At 44.4% G+C, this 22,395-nt stretch overlaps 2 protein-coding genes across 5 annotated transcripts in view; both read right to left on the bottom strand.

Annotated features, from left to right (window-relative positions):
• Positions 1 to 13,217, bottom strand: part of CDK5RAP1 (CDK5 regulatory subunit associated protein 1) — a 44,126-nt gene extending 30,909 nt beyond the window's left edge. For 2 of the 3 annotated variants that reach the window (XM_041733379.1, XM_041733381.1), the window contains exons 1-6: positions 11,146 to 11,286; positions 9,633 to 9,948; positions 7,286 to 7,389; positions 6,577 to 6,611; positions 5,314 to 5,414; positions 3,044 to 3,254 (exon numbers count right to left, since the gene is read on the bottom strand). In XM_041733379.1, the coding sequence (XP_041589313.1) occupies positions 3,044 to 3,254; positions 5,314 to 5,414; positions 6,577 to 6,611; positions 7,286 to 7,389; positions 9,633 to 9,924 (743 nt within the window). In that variant the 5' untranslated portion in view covers positions 9,925 to 9,948; positions 11,146 to 11,286. Of the gene's footprint in view, positions 1 to 3,043; positions 3,255 to 5,313; positions 5,415 to 6,576; positions 6,612 to 7,285; positions 7,390 to 9,632; positions 9,949 to 11,145; positions 11,287 to 13,095 lie in introns of those variants that run through there. The other variant, XM_041733380.1, reaches the window with a different exon arrangement.
• A 7,617-nt stretch (positions 13,218 to 20,834) lies between these two features.
• Positions 20,835 to 22,395, bottom strand: part of SNTA1 (syntrophin alpha 1) — a 32,293-nt gene continuing 30,732 nt past the window's right edge. For both annotated transcript variants that reach the window (XM_041733289.1, XM_041733291.1), the window contains exons 7-8: positions 21,556 to 21,743; positions 20,835 to 21,470 (exon numbers count right to left, since the gene is read on the bottom strand). In XM_041733289.1, coding sequence (XP_041589223.1) covers positions 21,359 to 21,470; positions 21,556 to 21,743 — 300 coding nt within the window. In that variant the 3' untranslated portion in view covers positions 20,835 to 21,358. The remainder of the gene's footprint in view (positions 21,471 to 21,555; positions 21,744 to 22,395) is intronic.

Genomic DNA, 22,395 nt, shown 5'->3' with positions numbered 1-22,395 from the left:
TCTGTATCCCATAAATATAAAATATAAATATACTGTTTGAACTTTTTTCATCTAGAGCAGAAAAAAAAATACAGAATGTGTATAATAAAAAGAAACCTCAGATTTGAGACAGAGGGTTCTGGGACACCTCAGGGCGTGGATCCTGAGGTCCAGGGATGGAGTCCCACAGCAGTCCCACAACAGGCTCCCTGCAAGGACCCTGCTTCTCCCTCTGCCTATGTCTCTGTCTCACTCTCTGTCTCTCATGAATAAATAAATAAAATCTTAAAAAAAAAAAAAAAAAAGACAGGGCAGCCCAGGTGGCTCAGCGGTTTAGCGCTGCCTTCAGCCCAGGGCCTGATCCTGGAGGCCCAGGATCGAGTCCCACGTCAGACTCTCTGCATGGAGCCTGCTTCTCCCTCTGCCTGTGTCTCTGCCTGCCTCTCTCTCTCTCTCTCTCTCTCTCTCGGTCTCTCATGAATGAATAAAATAAAATCTCAAAAAAAAAAAAAAAAAAAGACAGAGGGCTCCATATTTCTCACTCATTCCTAATCCAATTATTATGGTATATAAATTAAATCACTCTCTTTCTTCCATTTGCATCCTGTATTTGAAAGCCTCAAATTATGTTAAGGAAATAATTATGAATATGTATCAAAGATGTTCACTGAAGAACTGTTAGATAAGTGTTAGTTATTATTTTCATTAAGCATTCCAACAACGGAGTATGCCATTAAAATGACAGAGGTTGGGGATCCCTGGGTGGCGCAGCGGTTTGGCGCCTGCCTTTGGCCCGGGGCGCGATCCTGGAGACCCGGGATCGAATCCCACGTCGGGCTCCCGGTGCATGGAGCCTGCTTCTCCCTCTGCCTATGTCTCTGCTTCTCTCTCTCTCACTGTGTGCCTATCACAAATAAATAAAATTAAAAAAAAAAAAATTTAAAAAAAAAAAAAAAATGACAGAGGTTGGCAAACTTTCTATAAATAAACAGAAAATTAATTAATTAATTAATTAATTTAATTAAAATTAAAATTAAAAAACAATCAGTAAATATCTTGGGCTTTGCATACCATACAGTCCCTGTCCCTACTCAATTGCTATTATAGTAGCAAAAGCAGCCATGGGTAACATATAAACAAATGAGCATGGCTATATTTCAACAGAACTATATTTACAAAAAACAGGCTGTAATTTTTTTTGCCAATTTGCCAAACTCTGTTATAAAAAATTTAATGCCATGAGAAATGTTCACCATTTATAATAAGGTTATAAAACCAAGTAAATTGGGATGCCTGGGTAGCATAGTCTGTTAAGCATTAGACTCTTGGTTTCAGCTCCAGTCCTGGGATCTCACAGCCCTGGGATCAAGCCCATTAGACTCCGCTTAGGATTCCCTCTCCTCTCTTCATCCACTCCTCCCCACTGTGCTCCCTAACCCCCTCTAATGAATAAATAAATCTTTTAAAAAAATAATTAAAAAATTAAAATTAAAAATTCCAAGTAAATCAAGAGCCAATTTTTACAAATAAATGCAGATATAAAGTATATACAGAAATAATATTACAAAATCATAATTGTTCATCATTAGGTGTTTGGAATAGATGATTCTGACTTTCTTCATATTTTTTCTATCTTTTCCACATATTCTTCAACAAATATGAACTCTTGTCACTAGAATCTACTACTTTTTATCCAGTTAAAGTTCAGGAAGAAAAAAAAGGAATAGGAAAGCTGACGATATATTTTAAGTAAAAAATTAAGAGTATACAAAGAAGGGTAAGAAAGACCCCATATCATGTTTATGAATGGATATGCAAAGAATACTTCTGAAAGAATAATACAAAAAATTACTAACAAGGCTATCTCTGAAAGACTGGTATGACGGGTGAGGGAGTCTGAACTTCATCATTTTTTAGTTTTTTATGTTTTGTACTATATGCATGTATTAATTTTTTTAACACAGCAAAATTAGCGCTTTTTTTTTTTGTAAATAGACTCCACACCCAGCAGAGAGCCAAACACAGGGCTTAAACTCATGACCCTGAGAACAAGACTTGATCCGAGATCAAGACTCAGACACTTGGGATACCTGGGTGACTCAGTGGTTGAGTGTCTGCTTTGGGCTCAGGGTGTGATCCTGGGGTCCTGGGATCAAGTTCCATATCAGGCTCCCTACAGGGAGCCTGCTTCTCCCTCTGCCTATGTCTCTGCCTCTCTCTGTGTCTCTCATGAATGAATGAATGAATGAATGAATGAATGAATGAATGAATGAAGAAAGAAATAAAGAAATAAATAAATAAATAAATAACTCGGACACTTAGCCAACTGGCACCCTTAACGTTATTTCAAAAGTGCGAAAGGAGAGGATCCTTGGGTGGCTCAGCGATTTAGCACCTGCCTTTGGCCCAGGGCGTGATGTTGGAGTTCCTGGATCAAGTCCCACATCAGGCTCCCTGCATGAAGCCTGCTTCTCCCTCTGCCTGTGTCTTTGCCTCTCCCTCTCTCTCTCTTTCTCTCTCTCTGTCTCTCTCATGAATAAATAAATAAAATCTTTTTAAAAAAATGAAAAAGGGGATCCCTGGGTGGCGCAGCGGTTTGGCGCCTGCCTTTGGCCCAGGGCGCGATCCTGGAGACCCGGGATCGAATCCCACATCAGGCTCCTGGTGCATGGAGCCTGCTTCTCCCTCCGCCTGTGTCTCTGCCTCTCTCTCTCTCTCTGTGACTATCATAAATAAATAAAAAATTAAAATAAATAAATAATAATAAATAAATAAATAAATAAATAAATAAATAAAAAATGAAAAAGGAGGAGCACATGGGTGGCACAGTCGGTTGGACATCCAACTCTTGGTTTTAGGTCAGGTCATGATCTTACGGTTCTGAGATCGGGCTCTGCAATCTGTGAGGAGTATGCTTGAGACTCTCTCTCTGCCCCTCCCTATTCCCACCCCCAACCCCAGCTCATGTGTATGCACTCTCTTTTCTCTCTCTCTCTAAAATAAATAAATAAATAAAAGAGAGAAAGGAGGTGTTCACTCCCGGCCTCTTGGGTGGTGTTCTCACACGAAAGCAGAAGTAGCACTAGGGCTTGTCTGGACTGGCATGACATCAGCATAAGTCTCATCCAGAGAGAGCAGCACATTGGCAGCTTGTTGGCCTGACTCAGCAACAGCCAGCAGTCGAGGAAGGTCCCGATAGGCATCTGGACCTGCCAAAATATCCACCATTTTCTCCCTGTTGAGAATCTCCTCCTTCAATCTCTCAGCCATGCAGCCTGGAAAGGAAAAAAAAAAAATGAGCACCTGTTCTCAAATTCATCTATTCTCATGGCTACTTCTCAGTACACATATCTCCAACTATGATCAGAGACAAAGGCACAGAAACTTCACAAAGAGTTTAGCATTAGCATCATCACTCCTCAGATTTGCCCAATACTTCATAGCACTAGAACCTGCATCTTCCTATACAAGAAAAACCACAGGAAGCAAGCAACTAAAGAAATTCAATAAATATCCAGAAAAAATTAAACCATCCCCAAAAAACATTTCTAAACGTGAACCATCTCTTTTTTTTTTTTTGAACCATCTCGTTTTTCAACTGAAATTTACTTGGTACTCCAAATAAAAAAATATTTTTTTCAGGAACTTATTTTTAAAAATAAAACTTACATACAACTGCACTTATATCTTTTATCCCTTTTTTTGCCCATAATGCTCAGTAAAACCTTTAAGAAATGAATTAACTATGTATGCTGCTATTTTCTGTATCCTAAAAAACCCATTGTTTATTTGTAGGGCTATAGAATTTCAAAGTCTAGGGGCACCTGAGTGGCTCGGTCAGTTAAGTGTCTAATTTCGGCTTAGGTCATGATCTCCAAGTCCTGAGATCAAAACCCACACTGGGCTCTCTGCTCAGCAAAAAGCCTGCTTCTCCCTCTCCATTTCCCCCATTTGTGCTCTCTGGCTCTATCTCTCTGTCAAATAAATAAATAAAACCTTTAAAAGAAAAAAAAAAACCAGTTCAAATGATGAATTTTATCTTACATATATTTTACCATAATAAAAAACAAAGTATCTAGGAGATTTCTGAAATTCCTAACAAAGATATAACCAGGGACTTCTATAATGAAGGAACTGAAATGTTTCATTTCAGCAAATCCTTCCAATCTTCTACATCACTTAGTACATTAATCTGTATAATAGGATATGCTCCAATACTTCATGTTTTGACCCATCATCAAAAGAAATTAATTTAATTATTCCACAATGGGCAGTCTGTTTTAAAGTTAAACACATTAAAAAATAAATAAATAAATAAAAAATAAATAAATGAATGAATAAAAATAAATAAATAAAAATAAAGTTAAACACATTAACTAAATTCTGAGACCAAGAGGGTACAGATTATTCATTTTTTAAATATGCTTCCCAATTATCCACATCAGAGCTGTACTACAGAACTTTCTAAGATGAAAGAAATCTTCTTTATCTGTGTTGTCCAAACTGCTAACCACTAATTAAGTGTGGCTAGTGAGCAGTCAATATGTGGCTAGTGAGAGTGGAAAAGTGAATTTTTAATATTACTTTATTTTACTTAAATTTATTTTTTTTAAGTTTTTTTTTTTTTAGATTTTATTTGAGAGAGAGAGAGAGAGAGAGAGCACGCAAGAGCAGGAAGAGCTGCAGGGAGAGAGAGAGGGAGAGGGACAAGTAGGCTCCCCACTGAGCAGGGAGCCTGAAGCAGGGCTGGATCCCAGGAACTGAGGATCAGGACCTGAGCGGAAGGCAGATGCTTAAGCCACTAAGCTACCCAGGTCACAGGTCCTCAAAGATTTCTTTTTTTTAAATAATCTGTATATCCAACATGGGACAGAAACTCACAATCCTGAGATCAAGAGTTACATGCTCCACCAACTGAGCCAGCCACGGGTCCCTAATTTTAGTTAAAGTTAAATAACCACACGTGGCTAGTGGCTACCGTACTGGTCAGTGCAGATCTAGATCTTCACTTGGGCATATATCAGGAGTCAAGATGAAAGGTGCCTCTACTATAAATTCATGCTGCTCTTTCATATTCCAAACTCTCTCCTATCCATAACTCTACATTGCCATAAGCCACATCAGACTCTAGGAAGGATAGGCCACTTTCTGAGTACTATTACTTCAAGGAACTATGAAAAGCCCTTTTATGAGCTTTACCTCATTTAACCCTACAACCTCTGACATCAAACACAAGAATTACATGAGGTGTATAATAGTTCTTCAAACACTAGGAATCCAGCCTCTAAGGGTTTCCCAAGTATCAAAACACAAAATCTGCAAATTACCGGATACCTAGAATCCCAATCCTCAGAGGTACTCGGGAGCGGAGCCGTTTTGTCTTCAGGGCTTTAAGCTGTTGTAAACGATTCCAGATGGTCTGCTCTGCCTTCTCCCTACAAAAATCAAGAGGCAGAACTGAACCTGAAAATAAACTATAGCACAAGCTAAAAGAGTAGGACAATGGAAACAAAATTAAAACAAACTTCAACTTTTTAAATGAAAATCTATCTTTTAGGTTAAGGAAGATAGGCAGGGAGCCAACTGAAGAAGCATCACTTGCTGTAATTTACCATTCCCACAATGACACCCTTCCTGAATATCTCCAAACCTGACAAGCCTTTTAGTCAAATTCAGAAACAATCTACTTCACAAAACCTCACAGAGTTTTGCCTACTCTTCAAATGCCCTATCATTTTAACTATATTTTTTCCTATAGTTATAGCAACTTCTCTTTGATTTTTTTTTTTTAATTTTTATTTATTTATGATAGTCACAGAGAGAGAGGCAGAGACATAGGCAGAGGGAGAAGCAGGCTCCATGCACCGGGAGCCCGACGTGGGATTCGATCCCCGGCCTCCAGGATCGCGCCCCAGGCCAAAGGCAGGCGCCAAACCGCTGCGCCACCCAGGGATCCCCTTCTCTTTGATTTTTTACGTAGCGCTTTCTGCCAGACGTTAGACCTATGCTGTGTCTCTGCCTTAGTTCCCGTATCAGACTAAGCTCCTTAAAGCCAAGCTCCATGGAAGGATTCATTTCTGAATCTCCCAAAGCCATGTAGTTCAGTATCTTATAGCAGAAACACTCCAAACAAAAATGTTGGATTATAGTAATACTAAGGAAACATTAACACTAATACCTTGTACACAAAAACAAAGTAAGAAACAGTATGTTCACTTCTGAGGGATGCCACCATCTCTGCACTGACTGCACCCTAACCCTTATGATATGAATTGTATCATAAACACATGCCATTACCTGCAACAGAAACCTTAGGAAAAGTTGGATGCCTCTGCATATTCTCAGTTTCCTCATCTATAAAACAGGTTTGATAACAGCACTTACTTCATAGGATTGTTGTGAGAATTAATTAGTGCATGTACAATGCTCAGCACAGGACCTAGTACACAGTACGTTCTCAGCAAATGCTAACCCAGTTCTATCAATGCTATCTCCACTGCAGTAAAATTGCAAGTCCACTGACTCATCTCCACAGCCTGGCACTGTTAACTCTGGCATAAAATATATTTACTCTCTAAGTAAAGAACAAACTCCTACCTGATGGAACATGTGACAAGGAGGATCACATCAGCCTAAGTGGAAAACAAGGGGAAAAAAAGGAAAATTATGATCTTTGCAATCTCCTTATAGAATCACTACTCATTGTCCTTTTTTAATTACTGTGGTAAAACATACATACCATAAAATTTACCATTTTAACCATTTTTAGGTATATAGTTCAGTAACATTAACTACATTCACCATCACCACCACCACCAACCTCCAGAACCACTGGGGAACTCCCAACTAAAACTCTGTACCCATTAAACACTAATTCCCCATTCTCCTCCACCTCACAGCCCATTTTTAACTTAGTTCCTTGCCTAAAAGTGAGCACCACCATAGAAGTTTCAAAAATAACTGAAACAAAAATATACCTTAGTTCTATGCTACACACTTTATTCAAGGGAACTCACTCTCACCAGGCCATACCCTATTTCTGAAGCCGTATCTAAAAAGTGGCACAAGGGCACCTGGGTGGCTCAGTGGTTGGGCATCTGCCTTCAGCTCAGGGAGTGATCCCAGAGTTCCTGGATTGAGTCCCACACAGGGCTCCCTATGAGGAGCCTGCTTCTCCCTCTGCCTGGTCTCTGTCTCTCTATATCTCTCATGAATAAACAAATAAAATCTTTTTAAAAAATAAAAACTGGCACAATAAAAGTCTCACCCAGGCCCAGAAAACAATGGAAGGAGAAAATGCATGTACCTCTTGGAGGTTCCTGGTCCGCAGGTAGCCACTCTTCTGTAAGACAGACCAGGCTATCTCTGTGTCATTCACATTCATCTGGCAGCCATAGGTCTCCAGATAGACTGCAATAAGAGAGGGATTCCGCAGTAGGCAGACTAAAAGGGACCACATGTCTCAAAAGGTCTCCTTCCCAAATGCCCCAGAAACATCTGAGGGAACGAGTTGTCCACTAAATCTCCTGTTGCCTCAATTCTAAGACACCATTAAGTTCCAGTTGTACCCTGAATTAATGACTTTCAGAACAAAAGAAATACTACATTATATATATACATAATCACAAACCATATCATTTAAAATACAGGAAAAACATGTACCTGAGAATCAAGGCAACTGGTTATAAAAACAATTAGAAAAGGGAGGACTAGCTGATAGTGCTGATTATCAACCTGAGGGAAAAATTTAAATCTACACATTACACTCCTCCTTCTCAAATGATTCTCCAACCTCTGAAGGTAGTAGCAGTGGCCTGAGGGTACACAAAGCCACAAAATAAACATGAGGTAACTTCCTACAATAACTTAACAAGCATATTAATGAAAGCAAGCAATGGCTCAATTGGTAGAGCACACAACTCTTGATCTCTAGGTTGTAAGTTCAAGCCCTACATTGGGTGCAAAGATTACTTAAAAATAAAATCCTAAAAAAAAAGAACGAAAGAAAGAAAGCAAGCAAGCATGGCTATATTATGATGTAAAACATTCGTGCAGGGAAGCCTGGGTGGCTCAGCGGTTAAACGTCTGCCTTTGGCTCAGGTCATGGTCCCAGAGTCCCTTGATGGAGCTCAGTGGGGAGTCTGCTTCTCCCTCCCCCCTCTGCCTGCTATTCCCCCTACTTATGCATTCTTTCTTTCTCTCTCTCTCTCTCTCTCTGTTAAATAAATACATAAAATCTTTAAAAAAAATTTTTTTTTTAATTTTAAAGTGGTGCCTGGGGGGCTCAGTTGGTTAAGCAACCTGATTCTTGATTTGGGCTCAGGTCATGATCTCAGGGTCATGGGAGAGAGCCCTGCACGGGGCTCCACGGTCAGTGGGGAGTATTATTAAAGATTTTCACTCTGCCCCTCCACCTACTCACATGAGCGTGCATACACACACTCCCTCTCTCTCTAATAAATAAATTTTAAAAAAGAAGAAAATCAGGTTAGGCATAAAGAGGGAATTCCTACAGCACGAATTGTGAAAACTGTCTTATGACTTAAGACCTAAAAACCTAAGAGATCTAAAAATCACAACAGAGGGATGCCTGGGTGGCTCAGTGGTTTGAGCGTCTGCCTTTGGCTCAGGGCATGATCCTAGGATCAAGTCCTGCCCAGGCTCTACACAGGGAGTCTGCTTCTCCCTCTGCCTATGTCTCTGTCTCTCTCACTGTGTCTCTCATAAATAAATAAATAATATCATAAATAAATAAATATCAGAACAGAGATTATAGGGTTTCCAAAGGTAACTAAAGAGAGGACTCCCCAGAACTTCTACCCCCACCACCAGTCACATGGACCAAAAGTATGAGTTTCTTTTATTTTCTTTTAAGATTTTGTTTATTTAGGGGCATCTGGGTGGCTCAGTTGGTTAAGCATCTGCCTTCAGCTCAGGTCATGATCCCAGGGTCCCGGGATCAAGCCCATCAGGCTATCTGCTCAGCAAAGGACCTGCTTCTCCCTCTCCCTCTCCTTCTTGCTCTGCCTACTTGTGCCCTCTCTCTCTCTCTCTCTCTCTCTCCCTTTCTGTCAAATAAATAAAATCTTAAAAAAAAAAAAAAAAAGATTTTATTTATTTGAAAGAGAGAGGAGACAAAGTGCACCAAGTACACACATGCTAGGCAGAGGGGCACAGGGAGAGGGACAAGCAGACCCTGCTGAGCACAGAGCCCTACAGGGGGTTCAGTTGGTTCAGTCAGATACTTAACTGATTGGGGCAGCCCCAGTGGCTCAGTGGTTTAGTGCCGCCTTCAGCATGGGGTGTGATCCTGGAGACCAGGGATCGAGTCCCACATCAGGCTCCCTGCATGGAGCCTGCTTCTCCCTCTGCCTGTGTCTCTGCCTCTCTCTCTCTGGCTGTCATGAATAAATAAATGAAATCTTAAAAAAAAAAAAAAAGATACTTAACTGATTGAACCAACCAGGCACCCCAAGTTTCTTTATATTAATGTTACTTTAGAAGTCTCTGACAATTCCATAACTAGCAGCTATTCCCAGACTATTAATCCTCCAAAGCCAGGTCTACAATAAAAAAATAATTAAGAATCAAGCCGTCAATGCTGGAAAGGAGCAAAGCAGGAAGTCCAAAGAGAGAAGAAAAATAAAACCAACCTTTTCTCTGCCTCCCTAAAAGTTCTTCCACTGTGACATAGGGGGGTGGGTCCTCCATGTCTGGCTTCTCTTGAGGAGCTGAAGCACTTCTTAAAAAATGCTGAAAAGTTGGCCCAGTGGCCAGCCTGGAGCTGAAATCCTTCCGAACTCCATCTTCCTGCTGCTTCTCTGGACTGGGACATGCAGTGCTGGGGAGACTACTAAGTGCCCTGCAGGTCCTGAGCAGCAGCCAGGACACAGAAGCCAAGGGCCCCCACCTCTGTGCTTGCAGGACACACTGTAAAGGATGCATGGCACTAAATCAGCAGCCCAAAGTCTGCAAAAGAATAACAGGAATCACCAACATTTATTGAACACTATATACAGGGTAATGCTTTAAAAGCTTCCAGTGTACTAATATTATTTAATACACAAAAACACAAGAAGATACACTTAATATTATTCCTATTTTGCAAGTTTAAAAAAACTGGGGCAACTTTCCCAAGATCACACTAAGAAATGCTAGGTAGGATACAAATCTAGGTAGTTTTCAAAACAAAGGAGTGCTAGAGATCAAACGAGACGGTGCAACAATATAAGAAGCATCTTGTGGGCAGCCCTGGTGGCTCAGTGGTTTGGCGCCTGCCTTCAGCCTGGGGTGTGACCCTGGAGACCCGGGATCGAGTCCCATGTCGGGCTCCCTGCATGGAGCCTGCTTCTCCCTCTGCCTGTGTTTCTGCCTCACTCTCTCTCTCTCTCTCTGTGTCTCTAATAAATAAATAAATAAAATCTTTAAAAAAGAAAAAAGAAGCATCTTGTGCCAGGAACAGTTTCAAGGGCTTTCCTGTAACAATGCATTAAATATTCAGAGCAATCCTCAGCAAAATAGACAATAGACACTATTATTATCCCCCTTCAGAGATGAGGAAATAGATGCAGAGATGCTGAGGAACTTACCTAAGCTCCTTAGGCAACAGAGCCAGGACTCAAATGAAAGTCTATATGACTACAAAGCCCATGCTCCTAGCCACCTTGCTACATTGCCTCCCAGTACTATGAAAACCACTTACTATCTGAGGGCATCTTCCTTTGAGTTCCTTCAAATGGAAAGTATCTAACATGGGGTACCGTATGTCTGATCAGTGACTCCTACCCTTCAAGATCTTGAATTACTGCCTTTAAACTTTCTACCGAGGCCCTCTCACACATAGCTAGGAGGATGGAAAACAAGCATGCTCTTTATAGAGGGCAATTTGCCACTTGCCACCAAAGTTACAAACACACAAACCCTTGGAGCAAGCAGTTCCATTTCTAGATATTTATCCTACAGATACAGTCTTACATGTGCAAAATGACCCATGTATATGGATACTCAATGCAGCAGCAAAGGTACGGAAAATATCTAAATGTCATCAAAAGGGGAGTAGTTAAAGAAGTCATAGCACATCCATGCAATAGGATCAAATCCAACTGTTAGAAAGTAAGGCTGTACCTATACATGACGAAAACAAGGAAGCAAGGCGCTCAATAGTACCTTAGTGTGCTCTACTTTAATCTGCAGTGGGTGGGGGATCCCTGGGTGGCGCAGCGGTTCGGCGCCTGCCTTTGGCCCAGGGCGCGATCCTGGAGACCTGGGATCGAATCCCACATCGGGCTCCCGGTGCATGGAGCCTGCTTCTCCCTCTGCCTGTGTCTCTGCCTCTCTCTCTCTCTCTCTCTCTCTCTCTCTCTGTGACTATCATAAATAAATAATAAAAAAAAAAAATTAATCTGCAGTGGGGGAGGAGAGAGTACAGGAATACTAAGGTACACACTTGTAAATGAACATAGTATCTCTACAATGCATAAGAAACAGTGGTTGTGGGACAGGTGGTTCAGCGGTTTAGCGCCGCCTTCAGCCCAGGGTGTGATCCTGGAGACCTGGGATCGAGTCCCACGTCGGGCTCTCTGCGTGGAGCCTGCTTCTCCTTCTGCCTGTGTCTCCTCTCTCTCTCAAATAAATAAATAAAATCTTTAAAAAAGGAAAGGAAAGGAAGAAAAGAAAAGAAAAGAAAAGAAAAGAAAAGAAAAGAAAAGAAAAGAAAAGAAAAGAAAAGAAAAGAAAACAGTGGTTGCCTCCCAGGAAGGAACTCAAGTGACCCAAAGTACAAGGGATGGAGACAGAATTTCCACCACACATCCTTCAGGGACCTCGGGATCTCCAGCCTGACTGCCTCACTCCAGTGGTAGCATTTTTGTACTGATCTTCGCTAGCTTCTAGGCTGTTATATACGCTGTACTCTCTGGCCAGCCTATCTTCTCTCTGACTCAGCCAACTCCTGTGCTTTTAAGGCCTCTGCCTCCTCCCAAAAGCCTGTCCTGACCACCATTCTCAAAGTCCAGGTTGGGGTCCTCCACGAGGTTCCCAAAGCCTCCCAATGTCTATCTCACGACTCCTCACACTTTGCTGTCAATGACGACTTACACTTCGGCTATCCCTTACAGACTGGGAGGTCCCTAAAAACAGGGAACAATCTTTCATTTCTACATCTTCAGCATCTCCCACTCAGGAACTGGCTCATGGCCGGTGCTGTACGGGTAAAATGAGCAGATGGCGTCTGTTACCTTTCTAACTCGGCCACCTGCTGGATACGCACGCCGCCAGCCCTTTGGGCAGGCGCAGTGCTAACCTACATTCAAGTATCAGAGGATAACAGACTTCAGGGTGAGCTTCCAAGTCACTCTTGTCTGCGCCCTTACTTGCTGTGTGACCTTGGGCAAGTCAAATTCCGATCTCTGATCTGCCAATTCCACACGTGTAAAGAGATAACGGCAGTTTATCACCCAGGCCCCGGAGGTACCGTGAGAATTAAAGATGTTAAAAATCCAACGTGGCACACTGTAAATCTTCAGTAACCGCACAGGTGCAGCCGGCACTCCCTTTCCTGGGAGATACACGGCCCCCGGACTCACAGTCGGCCCCAGCTGCTGCGGAGCCAGGTAACCCTGGGCACCTGGGGACCGAGCTCCCACTGCTCCAGGAGTAAGATGCGGAGAGTAGTAAGATCAAATGTGATGATACAAATACAATGTTTGCAAAGCACAGTGTGGGGAGCCACGAGGTGGAGAGGGGCGGGGGCTCAAATAACGACAACACGGCAGCTTCATCTCAACAGAAGTAAACCTAACGATAAAACCTCCCAAACATTCCGCTGGGGTGACTACAATGCTGCAGGCGCGGTGCTCCGCGCTTCCCACGGATTCCCGTGTGCGAGCCTCACGGCAACAATGCAGAGCAGGTTCTATCGTCCCCACCTCACGGGTGACGAGGCTGAGGCTGAAGGACAAGGAGGTGACGTGCCCAAGGTCATAGGGAAATAGGCAGAGGGGCTGGGGCGCGAACCCCGACAGTCTGACTCCAGCGCCCCCGCCATCCTCCCCTGTGCGGGGCTCCGCCGCCCTTTGGCCCCAAGAACCGGCCACCTCCGCCGACCGCCCGGCTCACCTCCCGCAACCCGAGCGCCCGGCGACAGAAGCTCCCCCAGGCCCGCGGGATGCCGTCTCAGCCTTCCTCGGCTAAACGCGCACGGTCGACTTCCGTTCCGCCGCGACTTCCGTCCCGGGCGCTCCGGCGGAAGCGGAAGTGCTTCTCCCTGTGCGGTCCGGGTGGGTCCCGGGTCCGGGTTTTGTGATACCGCTGCCACGCTGAGCCGAGTGAGTGGTCGACCCTCATTGTGGCTTCCGAGTGCTTGGAACGGTGTGAGTGAGAAGTAATGTGTCCCGAGTTGTAAAATACACACCGGATGTCGCAGGAAGAGTGCAAAATAATCAATCGTTTTCATATTGCTTACGTGTTGAAACAATATGTGGGATATACTGGGTTAAATAACTATAAATTAGTTTCGCGGCACCCAGCTGGCTCAGTCAAGGGAGCACATGACTCTTGATCTCAGGTTGTGAGTTCGAGTCCCACGTTGGATGTAGTAGAGATTATACTTAAAAAATAAAATAAAATCATTTAAAAAAAAACTAAAACTTTGGGCGGCCCGGGTGGCTCCGCGGTTTAGCGCCCCCTTCAGCCCAGGGCGTGATCCTGGAGACCTGAGATCGAGTCCCGCGTCAGACTCCCTGCATGGAGCCTGCTTCTCCCTCTGCCTCTCTCTGTGTCTCTCATGAATAAATAAATAAAATCTTTATTTAAAAAAATAAATAAATTAGTTTCACTTGTTTCTTTTTTTTTTGATGTGGCTACTGGGAAATTTTAAGGATTTATTTATTTATGATAGGCAGAGACACGGGCTCTATACAGGGATCCTGATGTGGGATTCGATCCCAGGTATCCAGGATAGCGCCTTGGCCCCCAGGCAGGCGCGAGACCGCTGAGCCACCCAGGGACCCCCACTACTGGCAAGTTTTAAATTGCATACGTGGCTCACGTCCTCTTTCCACCGGACAGCGGTGCGCTGTAGGTTGAAGACGTCCCATTCACTGTTCCAGCCTGGACTCAGAGTCCAGCTGCATAGGGGGCACCTCCCCTTAGGTATCTAATGACTAACTTAATACAGAACTCTTCAAGGACGCCTGGCTGGCTCAGTAGTTGAGCGTCTGCCTTTGGCTCAGGTCATGATCCTGGGGTCCTGGAATCAAGCCCCATGTTGGGTTCCCTGCTCAGCCGGGAGCCTGCTTCTCCCTCTGCCCCTCCCCCATCTCTCTCAAATAAATAAATAATCTTTAAAAATAAAAAAAGAGAGACTTTGTGTTTTATTGACTCAGAGCTCATCACTCTTCCACTGAAAACACTAGGTGGCTTGTCACAGCTGTTACAATAAAATCCAGATTTCCTACTGTGTCCTAGGGCCTGTGGGATCTGGTCGGCTTACTTTTGCTTCTCCAACTTACTTCTAATATGTTCTAATTGACTACACATCAACTCCCTCCGTAACTTTACTTTGCTCCTTCAGTAAATACGCCAAGCACGTGTCTATATGAGAGTCTACTTAATGTTCTCTTTCTGGAATGCTCTTTCCCTCAAGATTGTTTTTGCCTGGCCCCGTCTTGTCATTCTTCATGTCTCAGCTTAAATACCAGCTCTAAGAGAGGCCCTCCCTGACCACCCCCGTGTAACCTGCTCCTATCACTATCACATCATTTTCCTCACAGCACTTGTCACTATCCAAAATGATGGTGTCATTTGTTTACTTGCTGTTGCTAGTTCCCCAGGCTTTAAGGTCCCTGAGAGCAGGGACACATTCTGTCTTGTTTGTTGCAACATCCCCGGGATCTAGCACAAAGTCTAACTCGTGAAAGAGCTTAATAAGTCATTGCTGAATGAATAAATGATTTGCATTATATTTCAGTTTGGGTTCCCCAGAAATAGACCTGAGACAAGGATTTGAGTGTAAGTAGGTGGTCTCAGGAAACACTAATGGGGTAGTTAGGAAATGAGACAGGAACAGGATAGGGGTGATAGCCAATAAAGAATGTTACCATGGTGGGCATCTGGGTCTTAATTCTGTTGGGGAGTCCTGGGAAACAGTGCAGTACATACAACTCAGAATTATTTCACCCAAGAAGAGAGGAAGCTAAAGTAGTTACATGTTAGCAGTCATGGTAGAAAGATGCTCCTGTGTATATTTAGTTCCTCAGCACTTCTCTCTGCACAGGGGGGGTTGTGATCTGGAAGAAAGCCCTGTGTCAGTAAGATGTAGACACTGGCCCCAGCACTCCAAATTAGTAAGACTCTGGGGGCTCTGCTGCCATGATTTCTTTGACTACCCATTAGAACTCTATAAACTTATTATTGTCCACTTTAAGGCAAGAAAACTGGAAATACAAAAGGTAGACACATGCTGAAGCTTGCACAACTAGTGCATGGCTGAACTGGGATCCACCCACAGGCCAGTCTGACCCCAAAGCACTATTCTTACCACTGACTGACTAAATGAAAGTCAGACTGGCTGGTTTCCACTGAGGCTTTGACACCATGATAGCCAAGTCTAAACTAATCACTCTTGCTGATTCCCAGTTTCTTTGCCAATAAAGTGGCTGCTGTTTGGAGAATACTTTGCACTGGGGGTCAGAGGATGGAAAGACAAATAAGGAGAGCATTTAGAAATCTGTGGCAATTGCCCAAAGATTGTGGAGTCCAGGACCATTGTGCTGTCTTGGGGTTGTGAGGATGATGGAAACAAAACTGGATTTCAGGAGTTTGAAACATACTGGAATTAAACTCATACTGTCTCCTTAGATGACTGCTGGGTACCGATTCAGTCAAAAATGCAAAGGCAAACACAGGCCAAAAACTATATTATGGTTCTTAATTTTTACTCTGGTTCTCCATATAAGCTAGAATGTGATCTAATCATTTGGGGGTAATCATCAATACTGTGAAAGTATAATGTTTCAGAATTCCTGAAAAATGCTTAAACTCTAGAGACGAGGGGGATGCCTGGGTGGCTCAGCAGTTTAGCACCTTGTCTTCAGCCCGGGGTGTGATCCTGGAGTCCCAGGATGGAGTCCCACATCGGGCTCCCTGCATGGAGCCTGCTTCTCCCTCTGTGTCTCTGCCTCTGTGTGTGTGTGTCTCATGAATAAATAAATAAAATCTTTTTTAAAAATAAAAACTCTAGAGATGAGTTCCTGGTCACTCTGGAATCTAAAGACTCCCACTGGAGAAATATTCAGGTTTACTGTGAAGTTTTTTACTGCAAAGGGAAGATGTCCTGTCCAAATTTGGCCATGGAAGGGGGAGCAGGTGCACCTGTCCCACAGAGCCCCACCATGGTGGCAGCACTTGCATCCCAATATGAGTTGTGTTGAAGGAGGGATGTCTTCCACACTGCCAAGGGTGACCATCAAGCATGGGCCCTGTCCTTCCATGCATACCAACTTCCTGTTTCAGGTCCTGCTTATGGTATCAGCATGGCCCTCTCTTTACTCTGACTTGTCCTCTTAGAGTGACAGGAGAGAGGAATTCTAGAGCTAGAAGGAAGCCAATGTGAGAAGGTTCCAATGTGAGAATCAGGGAAAAGTCAGGGTTTGAACCCAGGTCTCTCCAGAGCTTAGAACTGCCTCTTTCAAATCTGGCCCTTTCCCTCGCAGCACCACAGGGTGATGTCACCTTCCCCCTTTGTGGTCAGGGCAGGAGGCTGCAATTCTGATTGCCCACAGGATGAAGCTGGGAGCTTGAGGGATGTTCTCTGTTTTGCTGCACTCAACACATATACACTCAACAGCCATTCCCAACATCCCTTACTATCCCGCCCTGCACACATACCAGCACACATGGGAACCAGGGATCATTTCCCACCACCTGCCCCATCACATCTCACCACATTCCAACCACAAGGCTCTACTTTTAGTTGCCATGTTGTAGACTGTTGAACAGTGTTGTGTCTTGGACAATGAATGTAATGAAAACCCCACCCTACCCCCAGATTCCAGTTTAGACACTCCTTTGTTCAAATAAGGAGAGCATTTAGAAATCTGTGGCAATTGATCACCGCTGATCTCAGTTCAGGATCTTTCACCTGGGATGCCATTCCCTCCCTTCCACCTAACTCTTACTGGCTGAGGATAGTTGTTACTGAGCAGTGATTCCTCCCCTTCCCTTTCCCCACTGATGGCTCAGCTACATGACATGTTTTGGCCAATGGAATGAGAGGACATAATGTAGACAGAGGATGTAACCATGCTTGTGTAATTTGCTTGTCTTTGAACTCCAATGACTTGCCAGAGAACAACCCCTCACAGCTGATGTCCCTTCATCCTGGGCTCCAGAAACTACACAAAGTAGACGTGAGCCCAACCCATAGCCTTGGGCAAAGCCACACAGCCAAGCCCAACTTATAATGGTCAAGCTGCAGTCAACGAGCAGCCCCAGGAGCATGAAAATAAATGCTTGTGGCTGTGGCCACGGAGGTTGGGTTAGGTTTTTTTTTTTTTCCACCATAGCATTATAGCAGTGGGAGCTGATTTTTACAATACTTGGTGGGTTTTTTTTTAAGATTTTATTTATTTATTCATGAGAGACACAGAGAGAGAGAGAGAGAGAGAGAGGCAGAGACACAGGCAGAGGGAGAAGCAGGCTCCATGCAGGGAGCCTGATGTGGAACTTGATCCCGGGACTCCAGGATCACGCCCTGAGCCAAAGGCAGAGGCTAAACTGCCGAGCCACCCAGGCATCCTAGCATTCTAGTTTAGATGAACATTAGCTTCCATGTCTCCTGAGAGAAACCTCCCCTGAGCCCCTAGAGTAGATCAGGTCCCTGCTGGCCCCTCTGCTATTTCTATATCTGTTCAATCTGTATCACACATTTGATTGTGGGAGATCCTGCTGGATTTCCATTCCCTGTGCATGGGGACCTGTCAGTCTTGCTCTTTGCAAACCAGCTCCTGGCACCAAGGACTAGCAACAGAGTAGGCTTACAGTAGATATTTCTCAGATGACAATGTATTGACAGATGGATGGGCAGATGGATGGATGCATAGGCAAGGTTGGAATACCTCTGCTCACCTGCATCTCCCTAGACTTCCAGGACCAGCTCTGGCTCTGGCTCATTATGTGACTTCACATGGGCCTCAGTGTCCTCATGCAGAGGCTTGCTTAGGACTGCTTAGTCCAGTACAATAGCCACCACCCACATGTGGCTACTGAGCACTTGATATGCAGCTAGTGTGAATGAGGAACTAAATTTTATTTAGGTTTAGTTACTTTTAATTTAAAAACTGACAAATTATTTGGAAAATCTTAGTGCATTTAGAACAACTTGGGCATGTGATTCTACTTTTTCAACTATAAATGTTATGAAATATAAATATAAATCAAGAATTTCGAATTGGAACACCCGGGTGGATCAGTCGGTTAAGAGTCCAACTCTTGGTTTCAACTCAGGTCATGATCTCAGGGTCATGAGATTGAGCCCTGCTTCTGGCTCTGTGCTCAGAGGGGAATCTGCTTGAGATTCTTTCCCTTTCTTCTCCTTCCCTTTCTGCTCCTCCCCCTACTTGTGCTCTCTCTCTTTCAAAAAATAAAATCTTGGGCAGCCCCTGTAGCTTGGTGGTTTAGCGCCACCTTCATCCCAGGGCCAGATCCTGGAGACCCAGGATCGAGTCCCATGTCAGGCTCCCTGCATGGAGCCTGCTTCTCCCTCTGCCTGTGTCTCTGCCTCTCTCTCTGTGTCTCTCATGACTAACTAAAATCTTTAAAAATAAAATAAAATAAATAAAATAAAATCTTAAAAAAAAATAAGATTTTCTAATGAAAATTTGGCACCTGGGATGCCTGGGTGGCTCAGCGGTTGAGCATCTGCCTTGGTCTCAGAGCATGACCCCAGAGTCCCAGGACTGAGTCCCACATCAGGCTCCTTGTGTGGAGCCTGCTTCTCCCTCTGCCTATGTCTCTGCCTGTCTCTCTCTGTGTCTCTCATGAATAAATAAATAAAATCTTTTTAAAAAATAAAAATAAGGGCAGCCCGGGTGGCTCAGCAGTTTAGCACCGCCTTCAGCCCAGGGCCTGATTCTGGAGACCCATGATCGAGTCCCACATCAGGTCCTTGCATGGAGCCTGCTTCTCCCTCTGCCTGTGTCTGTGCCTCTCTGTCTCTCTCTCTCTCTCTAATGGATAAATGAATAAAATCTTTAAAAAAAATAAAAATAAAAATAAATTACTCTCACCTATTTTTTTTTTACTTTTTAAAATGTGGCTACTAGAAAATTTTTAGTTACATATGTGGTTCACATTATATGTCTGATGATGGCTCTGAAGTGAAGGAGACCTGGTTTGGATCCAAGCTCAGAGCTGTGTGACTTTGAGCAAGGCATCTTCTGTCTCTGGGCCCCAGTTTCCACACCTGTGAAATGGAGATCATCGGTGTGTGGTGAAGATCCAATGAAGAAATGTATGCAGTGGGCAGCCCTGGTGGCGCAGTGGGTTACTGCTGCCTGCAGCCTGGGGTGTGATCCTGGAGACCTGGGATCGAGTCCCATGTTGGGCTCCCTGCATGGAGCCTGCTTCTCCCTCTGCCTGTGTCTCTGCCTCTCTCTCTCTCTGTGTCTCTCATGAATAATAAATAAAATCTTTAAAAAAATTTTTTTAAAAAAAGAGAAATGTATGCAGAGTGCCTGGCAGATAGCAAGCACTCTCTAATTATAAGCTGTCAATACTGTTGTCACTGATTTTCTGGACAATGCAAGCAAGTACAGAGTTATAAATGTGGCATGCTTACATCCAAGCAACACATTACAGCTTCTAAAGAACATTCCACAAAGCATGTTCAAAGTGTCCTCTCTCCTGCAGGACAGGGGCCTGAGGCTCTGTATGATGGTTTCTAAATAGGTCCACAAATTCTCTGACATTCCTTTCTTCAATAAATGAAGCCTAATTCCCTTCCCCATAAGTGTCAGCTGGACAGACGACTCACTTCTAATGAGCAGAATGAAGCATAACTGACAGTCTGAGATATCCAAGATTGGGTCATAAGAGGCATTGTGGACTTCCTCTTTGGCTCTCTCTTGTGTGTCACTCACTCTGGGAGAAGCCAGCTAGTGCTCACTTCATCAGCATATTTGCTAAAATTGGGGGAAGCCAGCTACCTTGTCATATATGATTAGGCCCATGTCGTAGGAAACTGGGACTGGAAAACTGGAAACAACCAAATGAGTGAGTGATATTGGAAATGGATTGTCTAGCCCTGGTCAAGCTTTCAGGTAAGTGCAGCCTCAGCCAATACCTGGACTGCATCCTCATTAAAGACCCTGAGTCCAGAACATCCCAGCTTAGCCTCTCACATACTCCTGATCCACAGAACCTGAAAAATAATAAATATTCATTGTTTCGGGCACCTGGGCAGTTCAGTCGCTGAGCATCTGCCTTCAGCTCAGGTCGTGATCCTGGGGTCCTGGGATGGAGCCCTGCATTGGGCTCCCTGCTCAGCAGGGGAGTCTGCTTCTCCTTCTGCCTGTGTCTCTGCCTCTCTCTCTCTGACTTTCATGAATAAAATAAATAAATAAATAAATAAATAAATAAATAAATAAATAAATATTTGTTGTTTCAAGCTGTTAGATTTGGGGATCATTTGTCACGCAATAACAGATAACAAATACACTTTCTTTATGGGCCTGTGGTTACAGGTCTGCTCTTCTCCAGAAAAAGGAGTGCCAATCCTGGGTCTGGTCCTTCTTGGGACTACCATGGCTACCAAAGAGTCTAGAGGCCAAGGTACAAACCACAAACGCTAGGCCAGGTTGCCTATGTGCTCACAGGCTGTTTATTTGCCCAAGAGTAAGGAGGAGAGAGGATGAGAAGAAAAACCGATGCCCCAAGGTGGTGGAGCTGAGGGGAGAAATGAACAGAAAGGTTCCTCCTCTTTCTCTTGCCATGGACCCCAGGGAACTCCAGCTTCAGATGAGGCCTCTGAGGGTGGCGTAGGGGCCTCTAGGAGGCCTGGCAGTTGTTGTCTGGGGTCAAGATCCCCACAGGGGCAGGTCCCAGGCTCGGAATGGCTTTTGTGTACACAAAATATCTCTCTGCAAAAGGCACTGGTGGGGGAATGGTGGGGCAGCTAGGAGGTTACCCCATCACAGGCAGGATCCACTGTGTCCTGAGTCTGGTTCCCAGTCCCAAGACTATCCCAGCCTTTAAGGGAGTCCCTTAGAGGCTGGGACTTTGCACACTTATCCCTTTCCTCTCCCTTCCCTCAGCCCAGTGATGAGCAGGCAGTCAGCGGAGGGCCAGGTCACGCCATGTGGCAGACACCCTCTCTTCAGGGCTAGTGCATCTGGTGACCTCTAGGCCAAAAGCCCCAGGCGGGTGACTTTGGCTGAGAGGAAGGAGTGGATGATGAAGACCATGGTTTTGGGGCACGAATGCAGGTCCAGCTGCTGCAGGGTGGATGGAGAGAAGGGTCAGGAGCCCCATCCAGCCTGGCCTCCAGGAGAACATAACCCCCCCACCCCCTCCACTCACAATCTCTCCTTCAGCACCCCCGAAGTCCAGGAAGAGGAGGCTGGCACCGTCATCCGAGGACATCTGCAGCTTCTCAAAGGGCTGTCGAAGCAGCACAGCTCGGGCAGCGCCAGGCTCAGCCGCCCACAGTGTGAAGCCCTTGTCGATGTGCACGGAGAGGCTGCAGGGACGGCCATTCCATGTACAGGCTGCAGGGAGGCATGTGGATACAGGCACAGATGGCATCTCAGAGACCCATAAGCCCTCACCAGCAACTCCACAAATGGGGCTTGAATACCACTCGGGATGGGAAGTTCACTGCCTGTTATGTCATCTGCACTTTCACCCTGCATAGAGTTGCCCCCACCCTAAAATACAGAGAAATGGTCCCTCAGAGAAACTATAACCCACTTCAAGTCCCACTTCCAGAAACATCAAAAGGGAAAGCTTAAACTCTACCATGCTCAGAAGGCCCACTCCCTTACTCCCTATAAAGGTATCAGTAGACCCACCAAGCATGGCCCTTGGAGACCTTAGACACCTGTAGAATTGCCCAGGTAAATGTGAATTTCAGATAAACAATGGATAATTTGGACATACTTATACTAAAAAAGATTCGTGGTTTATGTGAAATTCACATTTAAGTGGGTGTCCTATATTTTACCTGGCAATCATACTCCAAGTGCCATGTCTTGGAATCACAAAGCCAGGGCAAGAAAACCCAGAGTAAAGAGTCTTACTATCTACTGAGACACCTGCACATCCAAAAGAGAGAGCCCTTGAAGACCCCAAACCCCACTTTTTATCCCCTTCCTGAAGTACCCTAAAAAAGGAAATTTGGATGCCTCTAGGGGTGAGAGG

The sequence above is a fragment of the Vulpes lagopus genome, chromosome 18 (genome assembly GCF_018345385.1).
Source record: "Vulpes lagopus strain Blue_001 chromosome 18, ASM1834538v1, whole genome shotgun sequence".
NCBI classification, from domain to species: domain Eukaryota; kingdom Metazoa; phylum Chordata; class Mammalia; order Carnivora; family Canidae; genus Vulpes; species Vulpes lagopus.
This window is presented reverse-complemented; position numbering and strand designations above follow the sequence as displayed.